The sequence below is a fragment of the Theropithecus gelada genome, chromosome 2 (genome assembly GCF_003255815.1).
Source record: "Theropithecus gelada isolate Dixy chromosome 2, Tgel_1.0, whole genome shotgun sequence".
NCBI lineage: Eukaryota > Metazoa > Chordata > Mammalia > Primates > Cercopithecidae > Theropithecus > Theropithecus gelada.
The window spans coordinates 106,237,355-106,254,656 of NC_037669.1; the positions used below are offsets into that span (position 1 = coordinate 106,237,355).

At 50.1% G+C, this 17,302-nt stretch overlaps 2 protein-coding genes across 2 annotated transcripts in view; one reads left to right on the plus strand and one right to left on the minus strand.

Moving 5' to 3' along the window:
• Positions 1-17,302, minus strand: part of EIF2B5 (eukaryotic translation initiation factor 2B subunit epsilon) — a 566,918-nt gene that overhangs the window by 421,818 nt on the left and 127,798 nt on the right. The window lies entirely within an intron of this gene.
• On the plus strand, positions 14,588-16,852 carry CAMK2N2 (calcium/calmodulin dependent protein kinase II inhibitor 2). Its single transcript, XM_025375187.1, has 2 exons — positions 14,588-14,944; positions 15,839-16,852. The coding sequence occupies exons 1-2, from the start codon at positions 14,776-14,778 to the stop codon at positions 15,907-15,909; spliced, it is 240 nt and encodes a 79-aa protein (XP_025230972.1). The 5' UTR covers positions 14,588-14,775; the 3' UTR covers positions 15,910-16,852.

Sequence of the window (17,302 nt, forward strand, 5' to 3'; positions counted from 1 at the left end):
TCTACTAAAAATACAAAAATTAGCCAGGCATGGTGGTGGGCACCTGTAATCCCAGCTACTTGGGAGGCTGAGATAGGAGAATCGCTTGAACCTAGGGGGGTGGAGGTTGCCGTGAGCTGAGATCGTGCTGCTGTACCCCAGCCTGGGCAAGAGTGAAACTTGGTCTCAAAAAAATAAATAAAATAAGAGAAGGGTGTCTCACTTTGTGGCTCAGGCTGGAGTGCAGTGGCATGATTATAACTCACTGCAGCCTCAAATTCCTGGGCTCAAGCAATCCTCCCACCTGAGCCTCCTAGTAGCTGGGACTACAGACAGGTGCCACTGTGCCTGGCTAATTTTTAAAATTTTTTTTGTAGAAACAGGGTGGTCTTGCCCATCTTGCCCAGGCTGGTCTTGAACTCCAGGCCTTAAGCAATCCTCCCACCTCGGCCTCCCAATGTGCTGAGATTACAGGCATGAGTCACCATGCCTGGCCCATAATCCATTTATTGATGCTCACCTCAGTTCTCAGACAACCTGCTGCAGTGGATCTAACGCAGAATGTTCTTGCAGCTAAGAAAGAGTAGATGATGAATGAAGCAGGCTGAGAAGTGTTGTATTGCTTTTGTTGGCATTTTTCATCCCAAAATTGCATAGTTCTCAAACTGGAGACAGTACAGTGTCACAGTAAGGATAAAAGATTCTGGATCCAGACTCAGTTTCCTCATTTGTAAAATGGAAGTGAGAATACCTACTTCGGGCCACACACGGTGGCTCATGCCTGTAACCCAGCACTTTGGGAGGCTGAGGCGGGTGGATCACCTGAGGGCAGGTGGATCACTTGAGGTCAGGAGGTCAAGATCAGCCAGGTCAACATGATGAAACCCTATCTCTACCAAAAATACAAAAAATTAGCCGAGTGTGGTGGCACACGCCTGTAATCCCAGCTACTCGGGAGGCTGAGACAGGAGAATCACTTGAACCCAGGAGGTGGAGGTTGCAGTGAGCTGAGATTGTGCCACTGCACTCCAATCTGGGCAACAAGAGCAAAACTCTGTCTCAAAAAAAAAAAAAAAAAAGAAAAGAAAAAAAAAAAGACTAATACCTATTTCAAAGGCTAGTTGTGAGAATTAAATGAAATAGTACTTGTAAAGTATATGGGACAGTGCGTGGCACATAATGGGCACTCAATGTGTGTGTGTGTGTGTGTGTGTGTGTTTGAGACGGAGTCTCGCTCTGTTGCCAAGCTGGAGTGCAGTGACGCGATTTTGGCTCACTGCAACCTCCACCTCCTGGGTTCAAGTGATTCTCCTGCCTCAGCCTCCCGAGTAGCTGAGACTACAGGCACGCACCACCATGCCCAGCTAATTTCTGTATTTTTAGTAGAGACAGGATTTCACCATGTTGGCCAGGCTGGTCTTGAACACCTGACCTCAAGTGATCTGCTCGCCTTGGCCTCCCAAAGTACTGGGATTACAGATGTGAGCCACTGTGCCTGGCTTACAACATCATAATCTTATGCGACCACTGTTATTATACATGCAGTCCATCATTGACATAAAGGTTGTTATGTGGTGCATGATTGCATAAGGAAAGCTACTGCATATGGGCCACCTGGCAACAGGATCATTAGAAATATTCCCAGGGTCACTGCAACAGCAAGTTTAGACAGTACTTTACTATGTGGCAGCCACTACGCTAAGTGGTTTACATCTTATGCACTCATGACACTTATGAAGCTATTCTACAGATGAGGAAACTGAGGCATAGAAACACTAAGAGTTATATGCTTGTAAGTGGCAGAGCTGGGATTCAAACCCAGGGAGTATGGTTCCTTTCTGGAGAGCAGTTTAGCAATATGAATCAAAAGGAGGCTACACTTCCTCCCTGCATTAGTTGCTATTGTTTTGCTACATCCCTTCTAGTGGAAATACATAAACTTCCAAGATAGGCAGACTTGGGCTCAAATCTGGGTTTAATTCTTTATCAGCTGTATCATCTTTATCAAGTTATTTGAAAGCTCTGACTGTTAATTTTTCTCATCTATAAAATGGGAACAATCACCCCTGTCTCAGAGAGTTGCTGTGAGAATTAAATGCAACCACATATTATAGAGCCTGTTACCTATTTTTACAGTGCTCTCAGATGCACTAGGCTTGGCCTAAATGGACACTTTCTTTTCTTTTCTTTTTTTTTTTTTTTTTTTTTGAGACGGAGTCTGGCTCTGTCGCCCGGGCTGGAGTGCAGTGGCCGGATCTCAGCTCACTGCAAGCTCCGCCTCCCGGGTTTACGCCATTCTCCTGCCTCAGCCTCCCGAGTAGCTGGGACTACAGGCGCCCACCGCCTCGCCCGGCTAGTTTTTTGTATTTTTTAGTAGAGACGGGGTTTCACCGTGTTCGCCAGGATGGTCTCGATCTCCTGACCTCGTGATCTGCCCGTCTCGGCCTCCCAAAGTGCTGGGATTACAGGCTTGAGCCACCGCGCCCGGCCGACACTTTCTTTTCAAGTCTCTTTCGTGACCCAAATTATTTTTAGACCCATAACCATCCCTCCTCTCCCTCCCTTCATCCCTCCCTCCCTCCCTTCCTTCTTTCCTTCCTTCAAATTTTTAGAGACAGGGTCTGCTCTATCACCCAGGCTGGCATTATCAGAGCTCCCTGCAGCCTCAACCTCCTATGCTCAAGTGATTCTCCCACCTCAGCCTCCCAAGTAGCTGGGACTACAGGTGCATGCCATCACACCTGGCCTTTTTTTTTTTTTTTTTTTTTTCCATACAGATGAGGTCTCACTATGTTGCCCAGGTTGGTCTCAAACTCCTGAGCTCAAGTAATCCTCCTGCCTTGGCCTCCCAAAGTGCTGTAGGCCTGAGCCACCACGCCCAGCCCCCCATAACTATTTCTGACTACATGTTAAATACCCTATGTATAAGAGTCTTGGAAGTTGCTCTATTTTATATTTCTATTTTCTTTCTCTGTATTTATCATCTTTGACTCTGTTTCTCTCTTATTCTCCTATTTTCTCTCTCTTCTACTCTTCCTTTCCTACATGGATAATCTTTTTTTGATCTTTTTTTCCTACTGAATAATCTTTTTTGGTCTTTTTTCCTACATGGATAATCTCATTTTTGGTCTAAATTGATTGTGAATTGAGAGGGAATGGACAATGGCTTGTGTGTTAAATTTACAAACACAATATAGTCATGAAGATTACAAGAAACATCAACGAGGCCTGGTGTGGCGGCTCATACCTGTAATCCCAGCACTTTGGGAGGCTAAGCTGAGCGGATCACTTGAGGTCAGGGGTTCGAGACCAGCCTGGCCAACATGGTGAAACCCAGTCTCTACTAAAAACACAAAAATTAACCGGGCGTGGTGGTGGATGCCTGTAATCCCAGCTATGCCGGAGGCTGAGGCAGGAGAATTGCTTGAATCTGGGAGATGGAGGTTGCACTGAGCTAAGATGGTGCCACTGCACTGCAGCCTGGGTGATAGAGCAACACTCCATCTCAAAAACAAAAGAAACATCAATGTCAGTATAGATAAAGATGGAAGATGTGAACACTCATACATTGCTGGTAGCTTAGAAGTTGATACAACCTTTTGGGCAATATGAACCAAAAGGCATAAAAGTGTACACACTCTTTGACCCAGAAAATGTACTTCTAGGAAATTGTTCCAGGAAATAATCATTATCCACGGGATATTTATATCAATTAGCTTTTGTTGTGTAACAAATCATCTCAAACTGGATTAAAATAACAAATATTGATTATTTCTCATGTTCTGTGATGCTTTGGGATTGGCCAGCTCAGCAGGAGCTGGATGGTTTAGCACGGTCTAGTATGGCTTCATTTCCATTTTGGGGCTTCAGCTGGGATGTCTGAACAGTGTCTCTGTGTATTATCTTCTCTTCCAGTAGACTTGCCCAGGCTTCTTCGTATGGTGGCCTTAGGATTCTCAGCAACAAAGAAGGGGCAAGCCCCAGTACATAAACACTTTTTTTTTGAGACAGAGTTTCTCTCTTGTTGCCCAGGTTGGAGTGCAATGGTGCGATCTTGGCTCACTGCAACCTCCACGTCCTGGGTTCAGGCGATTCTCCTGCCTCAGCCTCCCAAGTAGCTGGGATTACAGGCATGTGCTACCATGCCTAATTTTGTATTTTTAGTAGAGACAGTTTGTCCGTGTTGGCCAGGCTGGCCTCGAACTCCTGACCTCAGGTGATCCGCCCGCCTTGGCCTCCTAAAGTGCTGGGATTACAGGCGTGAGCCAACGTGCCTGGTCATAAACACTTTTTTCAAGCTTCTGCTTGCAACACATTTACCAACGTCCACACTGGGCAAAGCAAGTCACATGATCAAGCCCATTCAGGGTTGGAGAAATAGATGCTACTTCTTGATTGGAGGAGGTACAAAATAATGTGGCCATTTTTCCCTACAACATTTGTTCATCACAGCACTATTTATAATAACAAACAAAAAAATTAGGAGGGAATTCAATGTTCGTGAGTAGAGGGCTTGTTGAATCAAACATCCATACAGTGAGATGCTATGCAATGTTTACAAATGATAGACAAGAAGAGTTTATGCTGTAGGAAAATGTTCCCCACATACAGTTAAGTGGAGGAGAAAAAGGGTTACAATATCTCATTTTTGTTAAGCAGAAGGTATAAAAGCATACGTTAAAAAAAAAAAAAAATGGAATTGCCAGGCACAGTGGCTCATGCCTGTAATACCAGCACTTTGGGACGCCAAGGCAGGAGGATTGCTTGAGCTCAGGAGCTTGAGACCTGGGCAACATAGTGAGACTTCATCTCTATTAAAAATTTTTTAAAAATTAGCTGGACATGGTGGCATACACCTGTAGTCCCAGCTACTCAGGGGGCTGGGGAGAGAGGATCGCTTTAGCCTGGAAAATTGAGGGTGCAGTGAGCTTTGATTGTGCCACTGCACTCCAGAAGGGATGACAGAGTGAGACCCTATCTCAAACAAACAAGGCCGGGTGCGGTGGCTCATGCCTGTAATCCCAGCACTTTAGGAAGCCGAGGCGGGCGGATCACAAGGTCAGGAGCTCGAGACCAGCCTGGCCAACATAGTGAAACCCCATCTCTACTAAAACTACAAAAAATAGGCTGGGCGCGGTGGCTCATGCCTGTAATCCCAGCATTTTGGGAGGCTGAGGTGGGCGGATCACGAGGTCAGGAGATTGAGACCATCCTAGCTAACACAGTGAAACCCCATCTCTACTAAAAATACAAAACCAAAATTAGCCAGGCATGGTGGCGGGCGCTTCTAGTCCCAGCTACTTAGGAGGCTGAGGCAGGAGAATGGCATGAACCCGGGAGGCGGAGCTTGCAGTGAGCCGAGATCGTGCCACTGCACTCCTGCACTCCAGCCTGGGCGACAGAGCTAGACTCTGTCACAAAAACAAAAACAAAAACAAAACAAAAACAAAAACAAAAAATACAAAAAATTAGCTGGGTGTGGTGGCGGGCACCTGTAATCTTAGCTACTCAGGAGGCTGATGCAGGAGAATGGTGTGAACCCGGAAGGCAGAGGTTGCAGTGAGCCGAGATCACACCACTGCACTCCAGCCTGCATGACAGAGCGGAAACAAAACAAAACAAAACAAAAACAAGAAAAACAAACAAAAAACAAACCAACCAAACAAAAAAAGCAAACAAGATTAAGAATACATACAACAAAATGTTAATAATAAATATATCTAGTGATGGCATTATTTTTCTTTATGTTTTTCTGTATAATAATAACATTTGTATAGTCCAACATTTACCTAAACAATTTATATATATGTTCACTTATTTAATCCTTGCCATAGCCTATAAGATGGATTCTACCAATATCATTGTCTATATTTTAGAGATAAGGAACCTAAGACACGGAAACTTAATAACTTGTCCAAAGTTACAAGCAGGTAGAGGGCAGAGCCTTGATTTGAATCTAAACTTCGTGTTCTTAACTGCTACACTATTTTCCCTTTTTTTTTTTTTTTTTTTTTTTTTTTTTTTTTTTGCAACGGCACAATCTTGACTCATTAAAACCTCTGCCTCCTCTGGGCTCAAGTGATTTTTCTGCCTCAGCCTCCAGAGTAACTGAGATTACAAGTGCCTGCCGCCACACCTGGCTAATCTTTGTATTTTTAGTAGAGATGGGGTTTCACTATGTTGGCCAGGCTGGTCTTGAACTCCTGACCTCAGGTGATCGACCAGCCTCTACCTCCCAAAGTGCTAGGATTATAGGTGTGAGCCACTGCACCTGGCCCACTATTTTCCTTTCAAAGGCTGCTAATTTGTCTGGGGCTAGAGTATAATGTTTGATAAATGTGCTATATCACTGGTTTTAAGCCTTTAAAAATATATATTAAGGCTGGGCTCAGTGGCTCATGCCTGTAATCCCAGCACTTTGGGAGGCCAAGACTAGAGGTTAACTTGAGCCCAGGAGTTTAGGACCAGCCTGGGCAACATGGTGAAACCACGTCTCTACTAAAAATACACAAAGATTAGCCAGGTGTGGTGGAGGATTCCCTAAACCATAGAACTTGAGGCTGCAGTAAACCAAGATCATGCTACTACACTCCAACTTGGGTGATGGAACTGAGACTCTGTCTCAAAAATAGTAATATTAATAAAGAAAATAAAATAATAAAATTTAAAATATATTTAAACCTTTTATTGCAAATGTAATATACTCTAGAATTACATTGAATAAAATATGAAATTCATTCTATTGGGATCCTGGTACCATCCTCAGAGATAACTATCATTTGCAGTTAGGTATGTATCTTTCCTAATCAGTCTGTCTGTCTTTCTTTCTTTCTTTCTTTCTTTCTTTCTTTTTTTTTTTTTTTTTTTTTTTTTTTTTTTTTTTTTTTTTTTTTTTGAGATGGAGTCTCGCTCTGTCGCCCAGGCTGGAGTGCAGTGGCCGGATCTCAGCTCACTGCAAGCTCTGCCTCCCGGGTTCCCGCCATTCTCCTGCCTCAGCCTCCCGAGTAGCTGGGACTACAGGCGCCCACAACCGCGCCCGGCTAATTTTTTTGTATTTTTAGTAGAGATGAGGTTTCACCGTGGTCTCGATCTCCTGACCTTGTGATCCGCCCGCCTCGGCCTCCCAAAGTGCTGGGATTACAGGCGTGAGCCACCGCGCCCGGCCTCTTTCTTTCTTTCTTTCTTTCTTTCTTTCTCTCTCTCTCTCTCTTTTTTTTTTTTTTTGAACAGGTTCTCACTCTGTCACCTAGGCTAGAGTGCAGTGGCGCAATCTCAGCTCACTGCAACCTCTACCTCCTGGGCTTAAGCAATCCAAGTATATGTGCTCACCACCATGCCTAGCTAATTTTTGTATTTTTAATAAAGATGGGGTTTTGCCATGTTGCCCAGGCTGGTCTCAAACTCCTTAGCCCAAGCAATCCGCCTGCCTCAGCCTCCCAAAGTGCTGGGATTAAAGGTGTGAGCTACTGCGCCTGCCCAGATCTTTCTTTTATGTGCATTTATGTTCCTACCTATACTATATGTATATATGTGAATGTAGGTGTGTATACATATGTGAGTGTGTGTACTTTTCCCACATATGTAAAATTCTACTCTAAACTTGTTTTTTGGTGACATTTTGGCAGGTCTTGAGGATTTTACCATGCCTGTTCACATAGATCTTTCTCATTCTTTTTTTGGTAATTGATATAGTTTGGCAGTGTCCTGAATCTTATAGCTTATCTTGAATTCCCATGTGTCGTGGGAGGGACCTGGCTGGAAGTGATTGAATCATGGGGGCAGGTCTTTCCTGTGCTGTTCTCGTGATAATGGGTGGGTCTCATGAGATTTGATGGCTCTATAAGGTAAAGTTTTCCTGCACAAACTCTCTCACTTTGCCTGCCGCCATTCATGTAAGACATAACTTGCTTCTCCTTGCCCTCTGTCATGATCGTGAGGCCTCCCAAGCCATGTGGAACTGTAAGTCCATTAAACTATTTTTCCTGTATAAATTACCCAGTCTCAGGTATGTATGTATCAGCAGTGTGAAAACAGACTGATACAGTAATTTATCAGTTTCTTTTAAATAGAATGAGTCCTAGAAATACCCTCATGGTGTGGGCTTCCATCAGGTGGATAGGGTAGGACCAAAGGGCCCAGAAAGAATCTAAGGAAGGAGAAACATGATCATAAGAAATGATAGTAAAAATACTACTCCACCAAAAAAATATACTTTTTTTTTTGAGACAGAGTCTCACTCTGTCATCCAGACTGGAGTGCAGTGACATAGTCTCGGCTCACGGCAAGCTCCGCCTCCCGAGTTCACACCATTCTCCTGCCTCAGCCTCCTGAGTAGCTGGGACTACAGGTGCCTGCCACCATGCCTGGCTAATTTTTTGTATTTTTAGTAGAGATGGGGTTTCACCGTGTTAGCCAGGATGGTCTTGATCTCCTGACCTCGTGATCTGCCCACCTCAGCCTCCCAAAGTGCTGGGATTACAGGTGTGAGCCACCACACCTGGCCTATATTTTTTGAGATGGAGTCTTGTTCTGCCACCCAGGCTGCAGTACAGTGGCTGATCTTGGCTCACTGCTACCTCTGCCTCCCGGGTTCAAGCAATTCTCCTGCCTCAGCCTCCCCAGTAGCTGGGATTACAGGCACCCACCACCATGCCCAGCTAATTTGTGTACTTTTAGTAGAGACGGGGTTTCGCCATGTTGGCCAGGCTGGTCTCGAACTCCTGTTCTCAGGTGATCCACCCCCTTCGGCCTCCCAGAGTGCTGGGATTACAGGTGTGAGCCACCACACCCGGTTTACCCCAAAATATTTCTAACAGCTTGTATTTGTTTCTTAGGGCTGCTGTAACAAAGTACCACAAACTGGGGGCTTAAAACAACAGAAACTTATTCTCTCACAGTGCTAGAGGCCAGAAGTCCAAAATCAAGGTGTTGGTAGGGTCAAGCTCCTTTGGAAGACTCTAGGGAAGAATTCTTCCTTGCCTTTTCCAGCTGCTGGTGGCTCCCAGCAATTCTTGGTGTTCCTTACCTTGTAGTTCCCTTACTCCTCACTCCTATCTCTGTGTCTTTCGTGTGGCCTTTTTCCCTGTGGGTCTGTCCTCTTCTTATAAACATATAAGTGATTGGATTTAGGGCATACCATAATCCAGTATAACCTCATCTTAATTTATTTTTTATTTTTATTTTTTTCTTTCTATATAAGACAGGGTCTCCCTATGTTGCCCAGGCTGGTCTCCAACTTCTGAGTTCATGGGATCTTCCTGCCTTGGCCTTCCAAAGTGCTAGGATTACAGGCATGAGCCACCATACCCGGCCTATATTTTATTTTATTTTATTTTATTTTTTGAGACAGGATCTCACTCTGTCACAGAGGTAGAGTGCAGTGGCACAATCTGGGTTCACTGCAACCTTTGCCTCCCAGGTTCAAGCAATTCTCCCACCTTAGCCTTCCTAGTAGCTGGCACTACAGGCGCAAACTACCATACCCGGCTATGTATTTATTTATTGATTGAGGCTGAGTTTTGCTCTTGTCACCTAGACTGGAGTGCAATGGCGCGATCTTGGCTCACTGCAACCTCTACTTCCTGGATTCAAATGATTCTCCTGCCTCAGCCTCCAGAGTAGCTGGAATTATAGGCGTCCGCCACCAAGCCCAGCGAATTTTTTGTTATTTTTAGTAGAGACGGGGTTTCTCCATCTTGGCCAGGCTGGTCTTGAACTCCTGACCTCAGATGATCCACCTGCCTGGGCCTCCCAAAGTGCTGGGATTACAGGCGTGAGCCACCAAGCCTGGCCTTGTTTTTTTTTTTTGTAGAGATGGGGCTTTACCATGTTGCCCAGGCTGGCCTCAAACTCCTGGGCTCAAGCAATCTGCCCATCTCATCCTCCCAAATCGCTGGGATTATAGGCATGAGCCACCTAGCCTGACTGTACCTTATCTTAACTAATTGTATCTGCAAAAGCCCTATTTCCAAATAAGGTCACACTTTATTTATTTATTTATCTATTTATTTATTTATTTATTTTTTAGACAGGGTCTTGCTCTGTCACCCAGGCTAGAGTTCCGTGTGGTGCAATCATAGCTCACTGTAAACTAGCTCCTATGCTCAAGTTATCCTCCTACCTCAGCCTCTCAAGTAGCTGGGACTACAGGCATGCCACCACCATGCCTAACTAATTTTTTTTTTTTTTTTTTTAGTAGAGATGGCATCTCACTATATTGCCCAGGCTGATTTTGAACTCCTAGGCTCAAGTCATCCCCTGGCCTTGGCCTCCCAAAGTGCTGGGATTACAGGCATGAGCCACTGCACCTGGCCCTGGGTCACACTCTGAGGTTACAGGTGAACATCGAATTGTTGTGGGAGCCCCTATTCAATCCACTACAGGGGTCTACAGTTTCCACTTGACTGAAAGTGTCATTAATACTCAATTGTCAAAAGGCATGTTATTCTGTTTGGAGCACGTGGAGCAAGTATACTAGGTTTGAGGGACTTCCAATTGAGAGACTCAACGCACTGTCGCACAACTTCATACAAGCTTTATTTCATTTTAGTGTGAAAATGTATTTTTCTCTCATGGGAAGGATGCAGAATATCAGGATTTTATTTTATTTTATTTTATTTATTTATTTATTTTTGAGACGGAGTCTTGCTCTGTCGCCCAGACTGGAGTGCAGTGGCCGGATCTCAGCTCACTGCAAGCTCCGCCTCCCGGGTTTACGCCATTATCCTGCCTCAGCCTCCCAAGTAGCTGGGACTACAGGCGCCCGCCACCTCGCCCGGCTAGTTTTTTGTATTTTTTAGTGGAGACGGGGTTTCACCATGTTAGCCAGGATGGTCTCGATCTCCTGACCTCGTGATCCGCCCGTCTCGGCCTCCCAAAGTGCTGGCATTACAGGCTTGAGCCACCGCCCGGCCCAGAATATCAGGATTTTAAAGAGAGGAGCAGAATTTAAAGAAATCCCCACATTTTTACAACATAGCTGAAGCTTATATATTGTAATAGTACACAGGTTTGTACTTAGGACTTTTGCTTTAACCATGATCCAGCAGGGACAGGAATATAATTATTTAAGAAGGCTGTAACCAAGTGAATTCTGGATTAAACTGTCATTTTTCCAATCTCCCTCACTGTGCAGAGAGAAAAGAGAATTGTTTCAATATTTCACACAATGCTCTTATCTCATCCTTGGCAAGAACCCTCATGCCTCTTCTTTGGCCCTTTAGGTGAGGGGCAGCTCACTACCTCCTGAGACAACCCACTTTACCCCAGGACAGTTTCATTTACAAAACTGTCCTTTTCTTTCTTTTTTAAGTCAGAGTCTTGTTCTGTCACCCAGGCTGGGGTGCAGTGGCACCATTATGGCTCACTGCAGCCTCAAACTCCTGTGCTCAAGTAATCCTTCTACCACAGCCTTGCAAGTAGCTAGGACCACAGGTGTGTACCACCATGCCCGGCTTGCTTATTTACTTAGAGATGGGGCCTAGTTATGTTGTCCAGCCTGATCTCCAACTCCTGGCTTCAAGCGATCCTTCTGCCTCAGTCTTCTGAGTTGCAGAATTCATAGGTGTGAGCCATGGTGTCCAGCAAAACTTTCCTTAATAAGTAGGTTTTATCACCCCCATGCTTCAGACTACAATATGGGGCTTAGAGAGATATCATATCATGCAGACACATGGTGAAAACACTAGAAGGATATATATATATAAAAGATGTTATAAGGCCAGGTGCAGTGGCTCATGCCTATAATCCCAGCACTTTGGGAGGCCGAGGCGGGTGGATCACGAGGTCAGGAGTTTGAGACCAGCCTGGCCAACATAGTGAAACTGTCTCTACTAAAAATACAAAGATTGGCAGGGCACAGTAGCTCACACCTGTAATCCCAACACTTTGGGAGACCAAGGTAGGTGGATCACGAGGTCAAGAGATCGAGACCATCCTGGCCAACATGGTGAAACTGTCTCTACTAAAAATACAAAAATTAGCTGGGCGTGGTGACACCACCTGTAATCCCAGCTACCCAGGAGGTTGAGGCAGGAGAATTGCTTGAACCCGGGAGGTGGAGGTTGCAGTGAGCCGAGATCGTGCCACTGTACTCCAGCCTGGTGACATAGTGAGACTCCATCTCAAAAAAAAAAAAAATAGCTGGGCATGGTGGCGTGTGCCTGTAGTCCCAGCTACTCGGGAGGCTGAGGCAGGAGAATCTCTTGAACCTGGGAGGTAGAGGTTATGGTGAGCCGAGATCATGCCATTGCACTCCAGCCTGCGCAATGGAGCAAGACTCCATCTAAAAAATAAATAAATAATAAAAAAAAGATGTTATGTGATTTTCTTAATTTTCACCCCAATTTTTTTCTTCCTTTCTCTCTCTCTCTCTCTCTTTCTCTCTTTCTCTCTTTCTTTCTTTTATTGAGATGGAGTCTCGCTCTGTCACCCAGGCTGGAGTGCAATGGCCCAATCTCCACTAACTGCCACCTTTGCTACCCTAGGTCAAGTGATTCTTGTGCCTCAGCCTCCCAAGTAGCTGGGACTATAGGTGTGTGCCACACCTGGCTTTTTTTTTTTTTTTTTAATTTTTTATTTTTAGTAGAGAAGGAGTTTGCCATGTTGGTCAGGCTGGTCTCTAATTCCTGACCTCAGGTGATCCACCCACCTCAGCCTCCCAAAGTGCTGGGATTACAGGCGTGAGCCACTGCACCTGGCCTCCTAAAATGTTTTAAGTACAAACGAATTAATTTTTTAAAACCATGATTATGGGTCCTTCAGTTCAAGGTCACTGAGAAAGTGGGAGTCAGGATTGGAACCCATTACTGGACAACTTCCAGTGGATGTGGAATTTTCTGGATTCTCTTTCAGTGACCCCAATCTTCCACCTTTATTGTCCTTCCAGTTTCAGGGCTCCTCTCACTCCAGGCTGGGCCTCCACCTCCGCTGTGGCCCTCATCCCAGAGATTAGGACAGAGCAGAGGAGGGCTTCATAGTGATGGGCCCCCAGGCCTGGGGCCTTAAGTGAGGCTGGCATCAAGGCATCCTGTGGCATACGCCTCCCCATCCAGTTCCCTGGGCAGCCACCATTGCCTTTGTTCCTCTGTCCCTGGTATTAACACCTGGCAAGGAAGTGTTGGAAGGAGACCCACTACAAGGCAGCCTCACCAGCTGTGTGATTTGGTTATTTGGCCATATTAAGGAAGGAAAGCGCGTCGGCCTGGAGTGTGGAATGAACGTACAGAGTGATTATTACCCTTATCAGCGCTGCCGTCACTGTCGCCGCATGTGAGACACCCCCTCTTCCCCAAGGCCAGTGATTGCGCCAGAGCTCCTGCGCGCTGGCAAGCAGGTGACGCCGCGGGTGACGGCCAGCCAGGGCGGGGGTTGTGGGGGCGGGAGGCAAGGGGAGAAGAGGGCATGTTGGCGTCGGTGAGGCGAGAACTCACCCGTGGTCCCAAGCAACGAGGGCGGGGGGCACCCTCCATCTCTACCGCACTCCCTCAGGGCACACACTGGCGCGCTCCGCGTCCTCAGGTGCTCCGAGCTTCCCCGCGTCACCAGCAGCCAGGGCGCCCCCCGCGACGCCGCCATTCATTCCTCCTACACTGCGAGCGCACCACTCCAGAGCCGGGGGAGCCGCAGGGCGCCGCGGGCTCTTCGAGTCCGCATTTCGGCGCCAGCCACCGGGCTAGGGCTGGGGATGTCTGCCCTGGTGCGCGCTGCGTCGGCCCAGTTACTATAGACCCCTCCCAGGAGAGACTGAAATACCCAGATTCAGGAGACAGAGATACTGTGGCACATAGATACAGGAGCCAAGAATGGAGATAGATAGAGAAAGGTAAAGACACTTAAGGGACAGGCATAGACAAAGGCCATAACACAGCGAAAGAGATATGGGGCACAGAGATCGAGATACAGACACTTAGAGATGGACTGACACATATAAAGGTGGAGAAAGAGACACAGACAGGCAGTCAGAGACGCACAGACCCTGAATATCTACTTAAGACCAGCAGAGCAACTAGTATAAGAGCGCGCCAGCGGCGAGGGCACCATCCACTGGCCCAAGCTCTTCCCGCGCTGTGGGTTCGTGCCTTCCCCAATCACCCTGTACCCGAGTCTCCTCCCCACGCGTTTCCCGCTCCCCGTTTTCCATTGCCAGCACTGCGGCCGCCTTCCCGCCCCAACGCGCCTGGTCAGCTTTTGCCCCCCTGCTCCCCGTTCCCCTTGCACGCCTCTTCCAGCCTAGGGGTCAGACCCTCCCCCAAGCTCCTCCAGTACCAGGCTGGATCCCACCCCCCTCCGGTCCCGCCTCTCCCCGCGAGGTCCTGGCCGGGTTGGCTGGTACTATTCCCCAAGACCCACGTGCCGGTCATTCCCCGCCACAGTGCAGGAACCTCCCACTCCAGCTGCCTCGGCTCCCCGGGTAGCTGGGCGCGCTCCTGCCCCCGGCCCCGCCTCTTTCCCCTGGCCAGTGCCCGCCCCGCCTCTACCGCGCCCCGCCCGCCGTGCTCTGCCGCAGTCGGGCGCTCATCGTCATTCCGCTCTTGCCGCCGCCGCCGCCACCCCCGCCCCCCGCCCCCGCCCCCGCCCCCGCCCGGTCCCCGCCACCGCCGCCGCCGCCGCCTGCCCAGCGGCCCGGGAGGCGGAGGCGCGGGGGAGGAGGCCCCGCTTGGCTCCTCAGCCCCGGATGCTGCATGACTTCATCCTTCCGCCGGCTCCCCTGCTGAGCTAGGGCCGGTCCGGCAGCAAGCCCGCCGCCCGCGCCCCGCCGCAGTCCCACTCCCGCCCCGCGCCCACCCCGCGCCCGCCATGTCCGAGATCCTGCCCTACAGCGAAGACAAGATGGGCCGCTTCGGCGCAGACCCCGAGGGCTCCGACCTCTCCTTCAGCTGCCGCCTGCAGGACACCAACTCCTTCTTCGCGGGCAACCAGGCCAAGCGACCCCCCAAGCTGGGCCAGATCGGCCGAGCCAAGCGAGGTACGCGGCCCGGGCCCGGAGTCGCCGCCTGACCCAGAAACCCTCCGCCGGGCGCCCCCCGGCTGCCGTTCCCCACCGAGTGCCCGCAGCTCTTGCCGCAGACCAGCGCACCAGCCGCTCTCCGGCCCGGGCTGGAGGGGGGGTCCCCGCTGCAGTGTGTGTCCCCCTCTTCCCTTCTCCCGGGAACACGGTGCCCCGGATTCGATGCTCGCCACCTCTGGAAGCAGAGCCCTGGCACCCGGGCGAGGGGGAGGGGCCGGTCGGGGCATTTGGGGCTGCTTGGAAGTGGGAACACGGGGTAACGGGCTGATTCTTTGGGATCAAATACTGAGTCGGTGGACAATACGAAGAACCTTCGGGTCGAGAGGGGCGTCTAACAAGAGAGGGGAGGAGGCCGGGGGTCCGCTTGTCTTGGTTGTTTGCATGGGGAGGGGAGCTCTGTTGGTGCCAGGATCGGAAGAGGGGTTCCAGCGGCGAGAGGTCTCAGGTTGAGGAGAGGGCTGGACCAGCTGGATACTCGGTTTGAGCCCCATTTGAGGAGGGGGATCTGTTGAAGTGCAGGTTGAAGAGGGGGATTCCATGAGCAAGAGGTTTCTGATCAACTCAGAGGGAGGAAGGCTCAGGTGTCAGGAGGGCTCGCACTGGGAGGCAGAATAGCTAGAGCCTTTGGAAGAGGGGCGTTCCGCCATTGGGAGGGGAGGGGGTCTGTGGGACCGAGGCTTGGCGACAGGTTGGGTCTCCAGGAGAGTTCGGACGGGGAGGACACAGCAGCGCAGGGTTCCGAGGGGCGTCGCTGGGCCACGGGCAGTAGCTGCGCGGGACGCTAGGACGCGGGGCTCATTCTCGCCGCCGCCCCCCGAGGCCGCGCGGCTGACGCGCTTTCTCCCTGCGCAGTGGTGATCGAGGATGACCGGATAGACGACGTGCTGAAGGGGATGGGGGAGAAGCCGCCGTCCGGAGTGTAGACGTGCCGGCTCGGGCGGCGGGCTCCGGGCCCAGCCTCGCAGCGGCCAGGAGCGCGGGCCGGCGATGCGGCTGCCGGCGCCCCCCGCCCCGGCCCAGGCGCCCGCGGGCGGGGGCTGCAGGGCCGTGGGGCCGCCGCCGCCAGGCACTCCGGAGCTGTCCGCTTCAGCACCACGGCGGCCGCGGTAGCGGCGGCGCGGACCCGCCCGGAACCCGCCGCCGCGCTCATGCACTTTAAAACCTCGGGCCGCAGCCCCACCCCGCACACCGGAACGGACACGGAGACCCGCGGCCCCCAGCCCCCTGCCCGCCCCCTCCCGCACGGCTCCCCTGCCCCGCCCCCCTCCGGCCAGTCTGGTCTGCAGACCGGGCGGCCGCCGCTGTCGGACCGCGAGCGGCCAGGGATGTTTGGCTGCGTACTTGCATGAGCTTTCTACCCACCTGAGCCCAGTCCTCCGGGCCGTTCCTCACCCCCACCCCTGTCTGGCGTGACCCCAGCCTCAGCCTCTTTCTAAGGGACTTCCTCAGCACATTTGTATTTTTATATCCGACTCTTTGTTTACTGGCTCTGCTCATGGTTCCTGCCCTCCCCTCAGTCTCGGCCACGCTCTTCTGCGCCTGGCAGATAGGATGGGTGTTGAGGCTGGGGTGAGACAAGCCCCCCAACACGGTTACCAACCACATGGCCAGTCTGCCCAGGCCTGACCCAAGAAGGCTCTCTGGCAGACCCCTTCTCCCCAAGGTATCATCACCTTCCAAGGGCCCAGATCCGATTTTGCCTTGGACCCCTGCGTCTTGCCCCTGGGAACCCAACTGGGGACTGCTCTGCACCTCTGGATGACATCTGTGGCCCTGCAGATGTTCTCAACCCAGGGGTGCCCTTTGTAAATGCTCCTCCATCCTCACTGTACCAGGAGTGTGTGAATAAACACAGACCTCCCTGTGTGTGTGTGGCCACTGCTTAGGTCTCAGGAGCCAGGCCAAAATGGGAGGAGGGGCAGGTACTTGGGAATCTCAGGTGCATGTTGCTGGTGAGGGATGGTTGTCAAGTAAGACAGGCAGGCCAGCCTGGCCTGGGAACATCATTATGATGTGGCCTCCTTGGGTACAGATACAACCCAGGTGGGACTGGTCACCAGTGTTCGGGATGGAGCTGGGGTGAGAAACATAAAGCAATCTAGGTTCAAAATCTGCAGTCTCCTGTGGAAAAATCAAGGCTAGATGAGGATCAGTAACAGGCCCCAGGGACAAAGGTCTCCAGGCTTGCTGGTGTGCAGAGGGGTTATGCTGAGCTTTGCCCCAGGGGATGCATCACTGCTGGCTTGGTGTGGTGGCAGAGGACGTTGGGGAACCTAGGAGAGAACTGAGGAACCCAAGAAAGAAGCAAGAAATCTG

Excerpts from the sequence above, each read along its gene's own strand:
- CAMK2N2 (XM_025375187.1), top strand. The coding sequence starts at position 14,776 with ATGTCCGAGATCCTGCCCTACAGCGAAGACAAGATGGGCCGCTTCGGC. Across the intron at positions 14,945-15,838 it reads GATCGGCCGAGCCAAGCGAG|TGGTGATCGAGGATGACCGG; the intron begins GTACGCGGCCCG and ends CTCCCTGCGCAG.